Source organism: Salminus brasiliensis, chromosome 16, assembly GCF_030463535.1.
Source record: "Salminus brasiliensis chromosome 16, fSalBra1.hap2, whole genome shotgun sequence".
Taxonomy (NCBI): domain Eukaryota; kingdom Metazoa; phylum Chordata; class Actinopteri; order Characiformes; family Bryconidae; genus Salminus; species Salminus brasiliensis.
This window is the reverse complement of record NC_132893.1, coordinates 33751025-33767078: the sequence shown is the minus strand read 5'-3', so window position 1 is coordinate 33767078 and position 16054 is coordinate 33751025. Positions and strand designations below refer to the sequence as shown.

Genomic DNA, 16054 nt, shown 5'->3' with positions numbered 1-16054 from the left:
TGGAGAGGAGAAACACAGCTTTAAAGAAACAACCAGACTGAATTCACACAGCTGACACAACCTGCAGAGAGCCGAACATCTTCACTCACAATCTTCTCTTTGTCACAGTAGGAAGGGAAGCTTTTCTTCAGGATGGCGCTGTACTGCAGGAGCACTTTGGCAATGGTCTGATCGGGAAAATCAACAAAGAAAAAACAGCAGGATGAACACACTGCAACAACCTCTGCATGTGGGACAACACAAGCATATTCACCATTAGTGCTTCCACCTTTAACCCATCTGTGCAGTGAACACACACACACACACACACACACACACACACACACACACACACACAGAGACAGACAGACAGACAGACAGACAGACAGACAGACAGACAGACAGACAGTGACAGTGACAGTGACAGTGAGCACACATGCCCAGAGCGGTGGGCAGCCATTGCTGCGTCACCCAGGAAGCAGAGAGGGTGAAGGGTCTTGCTCGAGGGCCCAATATTAGCAGATTACCGAGCCTGGGTATCGAACCCACAACCCTGAAATTGGGTGAAAATGTAAGAAGTAGAAGCAAAACGTCGGCTAAAAAATAAATAATTACTCCTGTAAGGTTTACTGGACCCCTCTGTCTAATAATGAGATTTAATTAATATATGACATTTAGGCCTAATACTGGCTTGAGTGGTGGTTTAAGAACTATGATTAAAGGCTCGCTTTCAAACGACGGCCTTCTGAGACATCAGTGGTGCAAACGCTAAAACTACCATAATAAACTACATACCTGTGTTTGAGTTCATTATTCAGTTATTAATCCTAATGCAGAAACTACTGTGTAGTTTTTGGAAACAGTTTGATATTGTATAATTAAGAAGTCCCACAGGGTTCTAGTTTAGGGCCTATGAAACTCTGTTAATTATGATAGTAATATAGTTTTTGAGATTAAAGACGTGTGGGCTTAAATACAGGGTCTTGGGGGTTAATGAGAAGTGCAGCAGTGTCTGACACAAGGCCTAAATTAACTTAAATGTTAATAATCACAATAAAAAACATCTGAATCTTACTTTTTTAAATCAGCAGGGCAATCGAAATATCCCATTTGCAGAAAACAGACCCGACCAAACCCACTCCGGCACAAGCCAGCAGCCGAGCAGCTGACAAACCCCCGAACCTCCCGCTGCTTCAGCTCCACTATCTGCCATAAACGGAAAGCTGGAAATCGCTCAGCTAAAGCCGCCGCACTTCTGATAAAGACTCCTCAGGGAACGTCCCATTTCTGCAGAAAAGCATGGGCCGAGCGAGCCAAGCCCGTCCCCGGGGGCGGCTTGGGTTTGACGGATCGAGCCGCATTAGGCTTTTTCATTTGATTACAGAAGAACCTCCTGCTTTTTTCAGACCCATGTTTCAGTCCTATTCACATTCCTCCGTCACTTTTCCTCTGATGATGCCATTTACAGAGGTCAAAACTGGGCCAGCGCTCCCAAAGTTGATGGAAATATGGAGCAGGGGATGGTCGTCATGCAGGAATCTATTTCTAATGTAGTTACATGATGTAGTGTGTGTGTGGGGGGGTGTAATGAACCTGGTGCTGCTGGGCTTTACCTTGGCGAAGCGGCGGCTGTAGTGGGCCATGACTTTGGGGTCTGGACACTCCAGTTTCTTTATGATCTCGAAGCTCTGGTTGAGCTGGGTGAAGACGTCCACCACTGAGCAGGAGAACAGAGCGTGCTCTGATGTCTGCTGGAACTGCAGGAGAAAAGCACTGGTTACACTTAATACAATTAATTAATTAATACAATTTCCTACGAAATTAAACAATTTTTAAATAATAAAGATAATTTTGTTGTTTTAGTTTAAAAAACAAGCCGTAAAACAGGCTACTGTCTTTCCTAAAAGGACACTCTGGCAAAAACCAGCTAGAGAAAACTTAACCTGTATGACAGGACAGCACGGTGAATTTCCTGGGAGTTGGTAAAAAGCACTAATCCACACTAAAACAGCCGTAAAACACCAGAGTTAGCATTTTTAAATGGAAATATCGGCACGTCTTCTAGAAATGCTTCAAATTTTCATTTGACCGAAGTGTCCCTTAATTCATAGAGCAACTTGGGTTGGTGGGTTATTTTCACACGCACTAATCTGAGCCCCTAAAGCGTGCACAGCCCACGAGGCTTATATAGGAAACCCCTGAGTATGTGTGTAGAGGTGTGTGTTGTTCACAGACAGACTGAAACATCAACTCACGCCATCCTTCTTATCCCTCTCAAGGGCCCCGTGCATGAACTCCATGGACACGTCTTCATTCTCATCCAGCCACTGCAGCACAAACTGCAGGAACCACCTGAACACACACACACACACACACACACACACACACCACAGCACAGCACAGCAAGGAAATGCTTACACACATGACACTAACGAAGGAGGCAAGAGAATGCTATAAAAATCAGGAAAATATAGAAATTAAGGCTGATGTATGGGTATACAGTATATGGACAAAAGTATTGGGACACCTGCTTATTCATTGTTTTGTTTTTGTTATTTTAAATAAGGGTATTGCTGCTTTTGTCTGAGTAACTGTCTCTACTGCAAAAAAGATTGCAGTGAGGTTTTGACTGTGTTATGAAACAAGAGTGTTCGTGAGGTCAGAATGTTTGATGACCCCATCTCATTATCCCCAACTTGCAAACTTATCACAAAAGTACTGGATGGAGCTCCACCACCATCATTCCAGAGAACACAGTTCTTCCACTGCTCCACAGCTCAATGCTGGGGGGCTTTATACCCCTCTGCTAGCCCAAGCCTGGCATTAGGCAGCATGGTGCCAATAGGTTCATGTTTATTTATCAGAGAGTTCTATTCTATTGGTAGTGCTTCTCTACAGGGACTAGACAAGCTGTGTGTGTCAGCAATGGGTGCAATTTAAGGTAGCTGAATGCATTCATTAGAAGGGGTGTCCACAAACATTTGGACATATAGCGTATGAAGTGCAGAATAAATAAAAAAAAGTGTCAAGTGTATTATTCCATGCTACAACTTGCTGCTGTCCAATGAAAACCATGTATCTCCATTTTCCTCTGTTTTTTTCTCCATGGTTTGAACCCTGGAGCTGCTGCTGTACACTGGGTAAATAATTCTGGATAAATCGACCAATAGAAATGCTTGAAATTACTTGGAATAAACTTTTATTTTTCACATTGACTTCCATTGAGAGTTACAGGCATTTGTACCCTCTCCTGTAAAGTCATCATTTTGGAGATACATGCTTTTGTTTGGACAACAATGAACAGGTAAATGATACCAAATACAAAATAATCAAATGAAACACAATGCAACCAAATCCTCACAGCAATTTTCCAGCATCACCTTTTCCATGCTTTAACCAAAATGTTTACTAAGCTTCTCGGAGGCTGTCGGGATGCTCCTGTGTGTGTGTGTGTGTGTGTGTGTGTGTGTGTGTGTGTGTGTGTGTGTGTGTGTGTGTAACCTGTGACTGACTCACGTGGGGTATTCAGGCACCACTCCCTTGAAGGCTGGGAGATCCTTCACGTACTCGTTATAGAGCCACTTCACCTTAAAGTGCAGGTTCATGTAGTCTGCGCTCTTACATAGACGATGCTTCTCATGCTCTGCAGAGAAAGCAAACACACACACACACACACACACACACACACACACACACGTCATGAAAAATAAGAACCATGCAGAATTTTATTTTGTATAAGCAGAATATATATATATACATACACTGCTCAAAAAAATAAAGGAACGCTCAAATAACACATCCTAGATCTGAATGAATGAAATTTCTAATTTATTAACCAATGGAGGCCTGAATTTGGAGTCACACACAAAAGTAAAGTGGAAAAACACACTACAGGCTGATCCAACTTTGATGGAATGTCCTTAAAACAAGTCAAAATGAGGCTCAGTATTGTGTGTGGCCTCCATGTGCCTGTATGACCTCCCTACAACGCCTGGGCATGCTCCTGATGAGGTGGCGGATGGTCTCCTGAGGGTTAATGATTTGACAATGCACCTGACATTGCATGTCCTGCCATGTGACTATTGTGCATGCATTTATTGCTATGGTGAAGCTGAAGCGATATATTGTGTAGCCCTACTGGAGATCACTTACCTACAGTTACTTTCCCAAGGGTTATTATTACTCAGCAACTACAAAGAAGAACCCATGGACTCTCACTGGTGTAGCATGGTGTGCTTTTCTGGATGGTACTTTACTTAGATGGTCCATTGTAGATGCCTCACAGGTGCTCATCTGACGTTCAGGTGAGCACCTAGGCCAATTAAACGCAACTGAGCTCTAAGCTGAATGTAAATAACTGTCTATTATATGTATCCATCACCCTTTTAGGGGTGGGTTTAGGGTTGGTTGGCTGGTTAGTTGGTCATTTTACATTGAGCTGCATTCAGATTTGCGTTTAATTGGTCTTTGGCTGAAGGTCAGGTGATCATCTACGAGGCATTTCCAATGGCCCATCTAAGTAAAGTGCTGCCCCGAGTTCTAACTCACCCTCCATGGCGTACTTCATGTCCTGAGAGAACTGGATCCACATGACCTCGGCACACACTTTCCCTACGCTCAGCTCCTGAGGAAACCTGGGGGGAGAGAAGGAGCAAAAGCAGCTTTCGGATTTGGCTTTCGGCAGCATTTAGTGACACGCTAAGCATTCAGAGGAAGCCAGATAAGGCTGATTAGCCTGCGAAGTTGAACCACTGTCAAGTCAGTCCTTGTGACAGGTCGCAATACACAGCGAGCATGGGGATGACAGACGCCGCTGTGCAAAAGACTGCTGGGACGTCTAATAAGAAAATGCAGTCAGTAAAGCTGCTGTATAATTGGCAAGTAAGCATTTATATGCTGAAAAGACTATTGCTAATATATTTTAAGCATAATAAATGTTAATAAATTAGTTTTAATTGTATTTGTATTGCGGTTTTGTAACAATTCTTTCTTTAAAAAGCAAGACAAAATACATTTCAAGGTATTTAATTAATGCAATGATGGAAAAAAAAGTGGGAATATTAATGAAAACCTGCGAAAAAAATGTTCCGTATTCATGTTTTGGTCAAAAATGTTTTGCACATATGTTATTATATGCTAAAATAAGGGGCAAAGGGCCTGTGGAACTGGGAATTTGGGATTATTTCATAGATCATATCACTTCTAACTAACAGCATAATTATAACACTAGAACTAAGATATATTTGTATACCTTTCTATTTCACTTTATTATTATTGAAGGATTGGTGTTTGTACAATGGGTATCTTTTGTTTTAGTTTACAGTGTTTAATAAAAAAAAATTAATTACAAAAAAAAAAAATAATAATAAATTTAGTGCATCCTTATGTATTTCAGCATATTTCTGCCCTTTCTGTGTAAACTAGGGATGCACTGATCCGGCTTTTTTAGTTCTGATACCGATCCATAAACTTTGCATATCGGTCGATACCCGATTCTGATTCGATACCATTTGTTGAATTAATAAACTGTATATCTCATCATGTGGGAGAGACTTATGGCATCAGGATTGACTTAAACTTTACTTTATATAATATAACAAATTAACACAGATATAAAGGTACTTAATTGCTATTTATTTGTCACTAAAATGGTGACATGGTGAATAATGGTGCAGGAGCTTAACACAACATTCAAATTCTAAATAAAAAGTCAAACTTAAAATATATTAAAATACATCGAATGTATCAATTAAATTTTTTTTATCTTAAGCGTAATTCAAAATCAAATCTAGCAGCTGAACCTGAGAATAAATAAGTAACTTGGTCAAACAAACAAGCAGCAAATCGCTCACTGGTTAAGAACGGGTGTGTATGAGTTGCGGTCCTCCTCTATGATGGAGACGATCAGGGTGATGAGCTTGGGCCAGAAGTCCAGGTTCTTAATGCTGGGTCCCTGCTCCTCTGGAGGACATTCCTCTTTATTCTGAAGCAGAAAACAGAAAATATCAGCCACTACACCACCACTACCCCCCCCTGAGACCCGCTGGATAAGAAAGGAGGTCATGGCTGACCAGGTCCGCTATTGGCTGGTACTGCCGGCTGTAGAGTTCCTGGCAGTTGTTGAAGATGTAGTCGTAGGTAGAGTTGAGGCACGCTTTCACACAGTCTCGCACCACCTGGCTCGCTCTAGGAGGACTCTGCAGTTCTTGAACCTGCCCAGCAGAGGGCGAGAATCAGCATGAGAGCAAATACAGACTCATGCAGTTTCACAAGGTTCAGGGGTTAGCAACCATCCATCCAATCAACCACCTACTTAACCACCAAACCACCTAACCAACCAACCAACCAACCAACCACCCACCAAATCAACCACCCAACCAAACCCCCCCCAACCGACCACCTAATCAATCACCCACCCAACCAAACAAGCACCAACATAATTAACCCACCAACGTAATCAACCACCTAACCAACCAACCAAAAACCCACCCACCCAACCAACCAACCAACCAAAAGCCCACCCACCCAACCACCTAACCAACCAACCAAAAACCCACCCACCCAACCAACCAACCACCTAACCAACCAACCAAAAGCCCACCCAACCACCTAACCAAAAACCCACCCAACCAACCAACCAATCAAAAACCCACCCAACCAACCAACCAATCAAAAATCCACCCACCCAACCAAACACCAAACCTACCAACCACCTAATCAACCAATCAAAAACCCACCCACCAAACCACCTAACCACCTAATCAACCAATCAATAACCCACCCACCAAACCACCTAACCACCTAATTAACCAATCAATAACCCACCCATGAAACCACCTAACCAACCAACCACCCAACAACCCAATCACCTAACCAACCACCCACAAAACCCACCCAACCAACCACCTAATCAACCAATCAAAAACCCACCCACCAAACCACCTAAGATCCCAATCACCTATCCAACCACCCAAAAACCCACCCAACCAACCAACCACCAACCAGAGTCACTTCTTTCCAAATGTTCATGGTTCCCCATTTCTCCTTACCTTCATTCTGAAGAACGTGATGCTGGTCAGCAGGTCCACAGTGGACTTGAGGTCCTGCAGGCGCTCCTTACTGCTAGCAGGGAAATTATTCTGTAAAACAGGATACACATCAGGGTGCAGAGTTAGTTCACCCTGATCTTGGAGTGAAAATAAAGGCTGATATGTTTGGTTACTGCGACTCACCCGGTACATGGAGAGGTCAATGCGTAAAGAGTTGTGCAGCTGGTCTAAAAGCTTGACAAACCTCTCTTTCTGTTGAGAGAACGTTTAATATAATGAGTGAAATACTGGAAGTAGCAGGTGTTCAATATTGTATGGTACTGTATCCCAATCTAACTCAATTAAAGAGTTGAAACTGTACTATAGTAAAAGTATGGTACTGTATCCCAATCTAACTCAATTAAAGAGCTGAAACTGTACTATAGTGAAGGTATGGTACTGTATCCCAATCTAACTCAATTAAAGAGCTGAAACTATACTATAGTGAAAGTATGGGTACTGTATCCCAATCTAACTCAATTAAAGAGCTGAAACTGTACTATAGTGAAAGTATGGTACTGTATCTCAATCTAACTCAATTAAAAGAGCTGAAACTGTACTATAGTGAAAGTATGGTACTGTATCTCAATCTAACTCAATTAAAAGAGCTGAAACTGTACTATAGTGAAAGTATGGTACTGTATCCCAATCTAACTCAATTAAAGAGCTGAAACTGTACTATAGTGAAAGTATGATACTGTATCCCAATCTAACTCAAGGATGGGAAGCGTATTCTGTAACCATCAGCATGCTTTATGTCTCCACTGAGTAAACAGGATTAGGATGCATTTTGCTGTGACATATTAAGTTACATTAGTTAACTGTGGTTCAGGATTGGGAGGCATCCATTTATCACCTAGAATGCATGGCTTTAATACATTAGCAAGCTTATTTTTCATCGGCTAATCCTGTGGCTGGTGGCAAACTTCAAATTGATATGGTTTTCTTAGGGTCATTAGTAAAAGCAATGCATTAAGAGACACAGTGTGTTAACAGAGTGTAATGGGCTGGGTGTAGCGCTCTTGTACTGGATTCGTTTAGTCAATAACTGACTACAAGCAGAAGTGCCAATTCCTCAGTTGCTTATGAGCTTTCAGATTTGGGTTATTTTTAGTTGTCCAGGAATAACGTCATCATGAAATGACTTACTCATGTCTGCTCTCAGTGTCAGAATAATAATTACACTTATGGTTGCATATATATATATATATATATATATATATATATATATATATATATAAATAAAAATAAACTCCCAAGAGACTAGGAGACTAGGCTACACCAATGGGAGTACCGTTTTCAAGGAAATCTGAAATGACTTCTCAGAGTCCCCTGCTGATTGAGAGGGGCCGGGGATGAGGTGGAGCGAAATGACAGAAAACATCCACTTCTATCTAATTCCAGCTTCTCTACTGTAACTGATAAATGGTAGAGCCGCAGGGGAGAGCAGGACACAAGCTAATTCTGGGTGAAATAACGAGGACTTTTTAAGCAGTTAACCCCTCGTGCTTCTTGACTTGTATTACATTCTAAGCATTACTAATCAGTACCTACAGGCAAAGCAGTACAAACTGGCTGAGCTGCTCCTATGTTATAACAGTGTGTGTGTTTATTTTTTTTTTGGGCTGGGGGGGTAAACCAGTGGCTCCACAGAGGTAGGGGTTAAACAGGTTCATGTAGGACAGCGTTTGGTCATCACAGCATGTCCCCTGGAAATGATCAGTAACTCACCAGATACTTCTTCAGATTTCCCCTGAGGGCTGTAGTATTAAAAAGTAGCTGTGGTCCTGGTGTGTGTGTGTGTTTAATGCCGGAATTGTGTGTAGAAGTCACAGAATTCGCTCTGATATTATCTGAATCTCCTTTTGGTGGCGTAATAGAGCACAGTTTTGTTTGAAGCAGATTAACTATAACTCACAGCGAGAGCTAGCCAGGCTAAAGTACAGCTTCCAAACATGGTGGAGGTAGTTTCACACACTGCTACCTTAACCAAGACCCTCAAAGTAAACAATGCGGGACCCCCACATACAACTCAGTGAGAGCTGGCCAGGCTAAAGTACAGCTTCCAAACATGGTGGAGGTAGTTTTACCCTGTTACTGTAACCTAGACCCCCAAAGAAAACAATGAGGGACCCCCACATGCAACTCACAGTGAGAGCTAGCCAGGCTAAAGTACAGCCTTCAAACATGGTGGAGGTAGTTTCACACACTGCTACTGTAACTAGACCCCCAAAGTAAACAACGAGCGAACCACAGATCCCCCATAAATATTTAAAACAGATACTTTTAACTATTAAAACGTACTACAGATAAGATCAAAATAAAAACTAGTTGAGTTTGATGGTGCTAATATTTGCTATACAACTTTGGGTTTTGGTGTGGTGTAAAATAATGTACAGTATTTAACACGTCAGCAGGCTTATTGACTGGGCCTTTACCCCAAAGTTTGAGGCGGCGAATCGGTCAGAGGCGGAGACGTTGGTGGAGGCGGTGGTGTGAGCGTAGAAGGCATTAATGTTGGCCAGCAGGGTGCTCATCACAGCGGGGACACCAGGACACATGTACTTAGAGGAGAGACAGGCGAAGTGCCTATAGAGAGAGAGAGAGAGAGACATTTCAAAAACCAAAGAAAACTACAATCTGCTCCGCTTGCGGCTTTAAGAGTTACTTAATTTTATATAATTACATATAAGTTATTCCAAATAACATACAGGTCTTATATTTGTCTCAGGGGACTTATGCTTGCTGCAGAATCCATTTAAGACCCCAGTAAAAGATTCAAGACCCTTTTCTCAGTTATATGAAGCCGTTCAGATGTGCTGGGTTTTCTGCAAAAATAAACCGCAACCTACACTATATGTCCAAATATTTGTGGACACCCCTTCTAATAAATGCATTCAGCTTCACGCATACACACTAACAGCTTGTCTAGTCTCTGTAGAGAAGAAGTACTGCCAATAGAATAGGACTCTCTGGAGCACCATGCTGCCTAATGCCAGGCGTGGGCTAGTAAAGGGGTATAAAGCAAGTGTGTGATCTCGGGAATGATGGAGGTGCTCCATCCAGTACTTTTGGGGTGAGTTAGGGAGTTGGGGATGAGGTGGGGTGGTGATTATCATCATCATCATCATCATCATCATCATCCAACATTTCGACCTCACTAACACTCTTGTTGCTGAATGCAATCAAATCCTCACAGCAATGCTCCTCCAAAATCTAGTAGAAAGCCTTTTCTGAACAGTAGATACATTACAAAATACATACAGTTTTTAATGTCCTTGATTTCTGAAGAAATGGTGAATGAACAGGTGTCCCAATACTTTTGTCCGTATGGCTTATTTACAAAGCAGCTGCTATCTGCAGAGCCTGTGGTTAACAGACCTTCCTGATGGGTTCTGAAGCTGAAAGGATGCTTGAATACGTACGTCATGGCCTGGTAGATGGACTCTATCCCATAACGCATTGCAAACTCGTCCACTATCTCCTGCGCCACATCGTCGAAATAAACCTTCCATGCGTCGTCCCCCCGGGCGTCTGGAATCTTCACCACGCCCTGGCCAAGGACGTCCGTGGTGTGGTGAAAGAGGTTCTGGGAAAGATTTACAGAGGCTTTATTAGTGTAGTTAATGGGACATGTAAGTGTCATATGAGGACGCCGCCCCCTCTGTGTGGCCTCTACTGCAATTATTCGGCTCTAGCAGATTACAGGAGCCGCCTGAACCATGCTTTCCTGAACACATCATCATCATCACACGCTCTTACTCTGAGTTTCTGATTGACTTGAATTTAAATAGACTGAAAAAAGAAGCCATAAACTGCAGATCTTTAGGAAACTGAAGGCGTGTTGCCTCTACAGGAGCTCTGTTAGAGTGAGTTCGGAAAATTGAAAAACCAAAAATGAACCATGTGACAATGTCTGTCATTTCTTCTACGCTCATTTGCACTCTTAAAAGTAAAGGGTTCTTTGGACGATGCCGTAGAACAACCAGTTTTGGGTTCTTAAAAAAAAAAAAAAAAAAAAAAAGGTACGTTTGTAGGAGTGACTAAGGTTTAATGAAGCATAGTGAGAGCTAGCCAGGGTAAAGTACAGCCTCCAAACATGGTGGAGGTAGTTTTACCCAGTTACTGTAACCTAGACCCCCAAGAAAATAATGAGACCCCCATATACAACTCACAAAAAAAAGGTACGTTTGTAGGAGAGATGTGACTAAAGCATTACTTTATGTAAAAATGATTTAAAGTTTATTATTTAATTTATTTCAATATTTGGACATTTGTTTTAACTGCTTGCTGTAAAACGCTCTGCGTACAGAACACGGTTAGTGTCACCTCACAGTTCTCTTCTCTTCTCTTCTCTTCTCATCTCTTATCTCACAAAAAAACAGAAAAAACAAAAAAAACAAAAAAACAAACAAACAATATATATATATATATATATATATTTAATAAGTTTTATGACATGATAACACTTCCTGTGGAACAATTACTCCAGTACCCAGTACTGCATCTCCCCATGTTAATATTTAATTAAGGAAATGAAGGGCCAATGTTGGCTAACGCTCAGCTCATTTGTTTTTATGTAGGCTACTTTCCATTCAGTTCAATTCAACTGAAATGTATTCATACAGTGTTTTATATAGTTTTTCACAACGAACGTTGTTACAAAGCAGCTTCATAGAGATCCGGGTCCGAGCCTCTTTTGATTAAGCTAGTGGCGACAGTGGCAAGGAAAAACTGTCTCGGGTCGAGAGAAAGATACCAACACTCAAAAAGGGAACCCATCCTCCTCAGGCTGACATTGTATTATAATAATAATAATAATAATAATGAAAATAATAAATAAGCAAAACAGCAATAAAACAACAGTAAAACTAAACTGAATTAAGAGAAGCTGCATGGTAAGTTAATGTGTTCTTGAGGATAGAATAATTATTATGTAAGGGGAGTTAACAATTTACATTAAAATTAACATTAAAAAATATTAGCTAAAAACTAAGAGAGTGGGACAGTTCTACATGGCATATTGTGAAAATCTTTAATAAATGGCTATTTTTATATTATAAAATTAATAAATTAGCTAATTGTGCAACGACAAGATCCAACGTTCCTCCATCCAGTCTTTACTCAGGACTTCCGCCTGGTTAGAAACCAGACTATGGTGGAAATGCTCTGTTCTAGTATCCAGAGAACCACACTCCTTTCTTTGGTTCTAAACCAGCTCAGAATGTCACATTTAGAACCGAGGAGGAGGCTAATGCTAATGCTAATGCACACACACTAAGTAATCAGACTGCAGAGCTGTAAAGGAGCTGGGGGCTGAATGGTCAGGTGGGTCAGTCAGACTGGACTGTAGGTTATTAAACACTGTAGAGTTTATAAATACAGTCGTTTAAAAAGTTGCTCCAATCAAAGTAGATCAGATTAGAATTGAGTCTAATTTTCTTTAGAAACTGGTGCTAAACTAGTGATTTTACTGGGGTTTACTGCTGTGGATCAGCACAGTTTACCTAAACTGAAGGACAGGATTATTTATAGAAACACAAAGATTAGATTGGACCGGTATTGGACGATGGTCAGCATTAAGAGACTGGGATCTAATGTAGCTAATCCGCATTTCTGGCATCACTGTTATATTTGGACAGGAAGTGCAATGTGGGTAAGTTCAACCAGTCAGTGTGTGTGTGTGTGTGTGTGTGTGTGTGTGTGTGTGAGTGTGTGAGTGTGTGTTTGCTGTACCTCGTGTAGACAGGTGTACTGCACATGGTAAGGAGCCACTTTCTCTTCTCCTTTAATTTCCACACTGATCTGAAGACGGATTGCGCCGGACACTGCAGATTTATCAGTCCTTTTCTCTGCAGCAGGGCACACACACACACACACACACACACACACACACACACACACACACACACACACACACACACACACAGAATTAAATTACTGTAATGAGGCAGGGGAATATTTTATGCAAAACTCCAGCAGCTGGGGAGAAGAGCTGAACTGAGATCAGCGCTGGCCTCAGAGTCACAGGGTTCGTCCCTTCCTCACTGTTTTCCCCTGACAGGCAAATTATTGGGGGTAATTTGTACGTGTCGACTGATCGGTCGATTTCCGACGGGAGTCGGGTACATGATAATCAAGGCGGATCGCTCCAGTCTCAGAGGGCAGAGGGAGAGAGTGGGAGGGGAAAACAGAGAGAGAGAGAGAGAGAGAGAGAGAGAGAGAGAGAGAGAGAGAGAGAGAGAGAGAGAGAGAGAGAGAGACTCAATTACTACTATTGAGCGTAATTGTTACAGGAGAGCAAAGCTACAGAAAAAGGGCCATTAAAAAAGCACAAAAACACAAAAGACTACGAGGGACGGTAACAGAGGGGTGTAACGACACACACATCTCAGTCTCATATGTGTAGTGGTATGCAATAAACACTATATGACCAAATCTCTAGTGTATATATGATGATAACCACCACCCCACCTCATCATCCCCATCTCTCCAACTCATCCCAAAAGTGCTGGATGGAGCTCCACCACCATCCATCATTCCAGAGAACACAGCTCTTCCACTGCTCCACAGCTGCACAATGCTGGGGGGCTTTATACCCCTCTACTAGCCCACGCCTGGCATTAGGCAGCATGGTGCCAGTATGTACATCATGTTTATTTATGTGCTTCAGAGAGTCCTATTATATTGGCAGTACTTCTCCGTAGGGACTAGACAAGCTGTGTGTGCGCATGTGGAACTTAGGTGGAAGTAGCTGAATGCATTCATTAGAAGGGGTGTCCACAAACATTTGGACAAGTAGTGTATTTCCACAGCAGATATTAGCACTAAGTCTGATAACAGAAAGAAACTACTATACTAAATACTAATTGTGTAATATATATATATATATATATATATATATATATATATATATATATGTGTGTGTGTGTGTGTGTGTGTGTGTGATTGATCCAAATCCAGCAATCATATATACACTAGACAGGGTCCTGGGATCAGGGTAAACCTCTTAAGGTCCCAACTGCATCAGACCATCAAACCAGAAACCCATCAATGTAGGAACATTATCCCAGCCCATGTGACCTGGCTGTAATGACAGTCTGGTTGTGGGGGTCTAGCGGTGTGTTGGTGCTGTACGCAAGTGTGTCTGTGTGTGACTCACTGCACTGCAAACATGAGTGGGTTTCCACAAAAGGCCTAGAACACTGAAAATAGAAGCAGCCAGGCATGCTGAAGGCTGACCGTGTCGTTTAAGGTCAGGCTCGAGAGCCAAGGGGGGTCTGGGTTCATCACTGCTCGGATAACGCTGAGTTGGCTTATACTCACCTATTCAAATTCACACAGTTCAGACATGCTCATATAAACAATGCTATAGAACAAGCTATGTTCAGTCCACATAGGAATAATACTTAATCTGTGTGTGTGTGTGTGTGTACTGGACATTATGATGAGGTTTTTACACATTAGCACATTCTGTGGCGTCCCACAAGGTTCAATTTTAGGGTTTGTAATATTGATGCAAATTGTGGCAGTAAGACTGCAGAACAGGGTTTAGAGGAATCATTTCTACTGGTCCTTTCCTCAGCTGCAACGTATATACATTTACACTATATTGACAAAAGTATTGGGACATCTACCCATTCCACCCACAGGAGCTTTAATGACATCCCATTCTAAACCCATAGGCTCCCATTAACATGGAACTGGTCCCCCTTTGCTCTAAGCTCTACCAGCAGCAGCAGCAGGTCTGGAGCTCTGCTGCAGTTACTGAGTCAGTTGGAGGCTTTTCTGCACTCTGCTCTGAGCTCAGCACTCGGCCCTGACCCCGCTCTGTAACTTTACGTGGTCTGACAGACACTCGATGGACACTGAGCTGCTCTCTGTGAGCTGTTCCTCCTAAACTCTTCCACTGTTCAATAATATGATGTGTGGAGGAAAGGCAGACTGCAAGACTAGGGGCTCGATTTTGTACCCCCGCAGCAATGGCCATATAGACCCTCTTAACATACACGTACCCAAATTGTACCAGACGTCCATTTCCCCGCTCAGCGTTCGCACTTCGATGATGCTCTGCCCCAGGAAGTCATCAGACTCTCTCTTCAGCCTCTGCTTCACACGGGACTTGATATCATCATCTTCATCCCACACGCGCACCTTAATCCGGTCTGAAGAGTTGTGGCACTCACTGGAACAAAGCATATATGCAAACAGTAAACAGTTTGGAATAATTCAGCTTAACCTCTTTGAGAGGTTAAGCCTTACCACGGAAATGGGAATACCATTGCGATGGAAATGCCTGTAGCGTATGCAAAGTAAGAGATGTACTGCAGAGCCTATGCAAATGCAAGTAGCATAACAACGGAAACTTATGTAACTGATGATGTCATGGAGCATAATCATAGAACCGGGTGTAGTGTAATGTTAATGAGTTTAGTGGTATCATGGTAATAGTGGTACTGTAATATCTATGGAAACTGAAATGGTTGTAGCCCAACTGTAGAGTGACCATGGAACTGGGCGTAACATCGCCTTAACACTGTCTGGCGCATAATCAAGAAAATGGGTGTAGTGTTACCATGGAAATAGTGTAGGGTAAACATGGTGATAGGGTTACTGTAACATCTGTTGAAATACGGTAAACGTAACCATGAAGTTAAGGATAGTGTAGAGTAGCTTAACAATGGAAATGGTTTTAGCATTACCATACAACTGTGTGTAGTGAAATCATGGAAATGGGTGTAGCGTTACCATGGAAAGCAGTGCAATGTATCCACCAAAATAGTGTAGGGTAACAATGAAAAGGATATAGCTTGACCATGGACCATGGGTGTAGTGCAACCATAAAAACCGCTGTACTGTAACCATGGAAACTGAACTAATGAAATCATGTAAATAGTGAAGGCTAACCATTTAAAAAAGTACAGCACAATAAAAACGGTGTACTGTAACCATGGAAACTGATGTAATGAAACCATGTAAATAGTATA

At 42.0% G+C, this 16054-nt stretch overlaps 1 protein-coding gene across 3 annotated transcripts in view; it reads right to left on the bottom strand.

Annotated features, from left to right (window-relative positions):
- The window catches only part of unc13bb (unc-13 homolog Bb (C. elegans)), a 134370-nt gene that overhangs the window by 27621 nt on the left and 90695 nt on the right, over positions 1–16054 (bottom strand). For all 3 annotated transcript variants that reach the window (XM_072659139.1, XM_072659137.1, XM_072659138.1), the window contains 13 exons: positions 15083–15252; positions 12804–12919; positions 10493–10656; positions 9506–9656; positions 7212–7280; positions 7029–7118; positions 6051–6191; positions 5832–5962; positions 4528–4613; positions 3496–3622; positions 2235–2331; positions 1593–1736; positions 90–167 (listed from right to left, as the gene is read on the bottom strand). In XM_072659139.1, the coding sequence (XP_072515240.1) occupies positions 90–167; positions 1593–1736; positions 2235–2331; positions 3496–3622; positions 4528–4613; positions 5832–5962; positions 6051–6191; positions 7029–7118; positions 7212–7280; positions 9506–9656; positions 10493–10656; positions 12804–12919; positions 15083–15252 (1564 nt within the window). The remainder of the gene's footprint in view (positions 1–89; positions 168–1592; positions 1737–2234; positions 2332–3495; positions 3623–4527; positions 4614–5831; positions 5963–6050; positions 6192–7028; positions 7119–7211; positions 7281–9505; positions 9657–10492; positions 10657–12803; positions 12920–15082; positions 15253–16054) is intronic.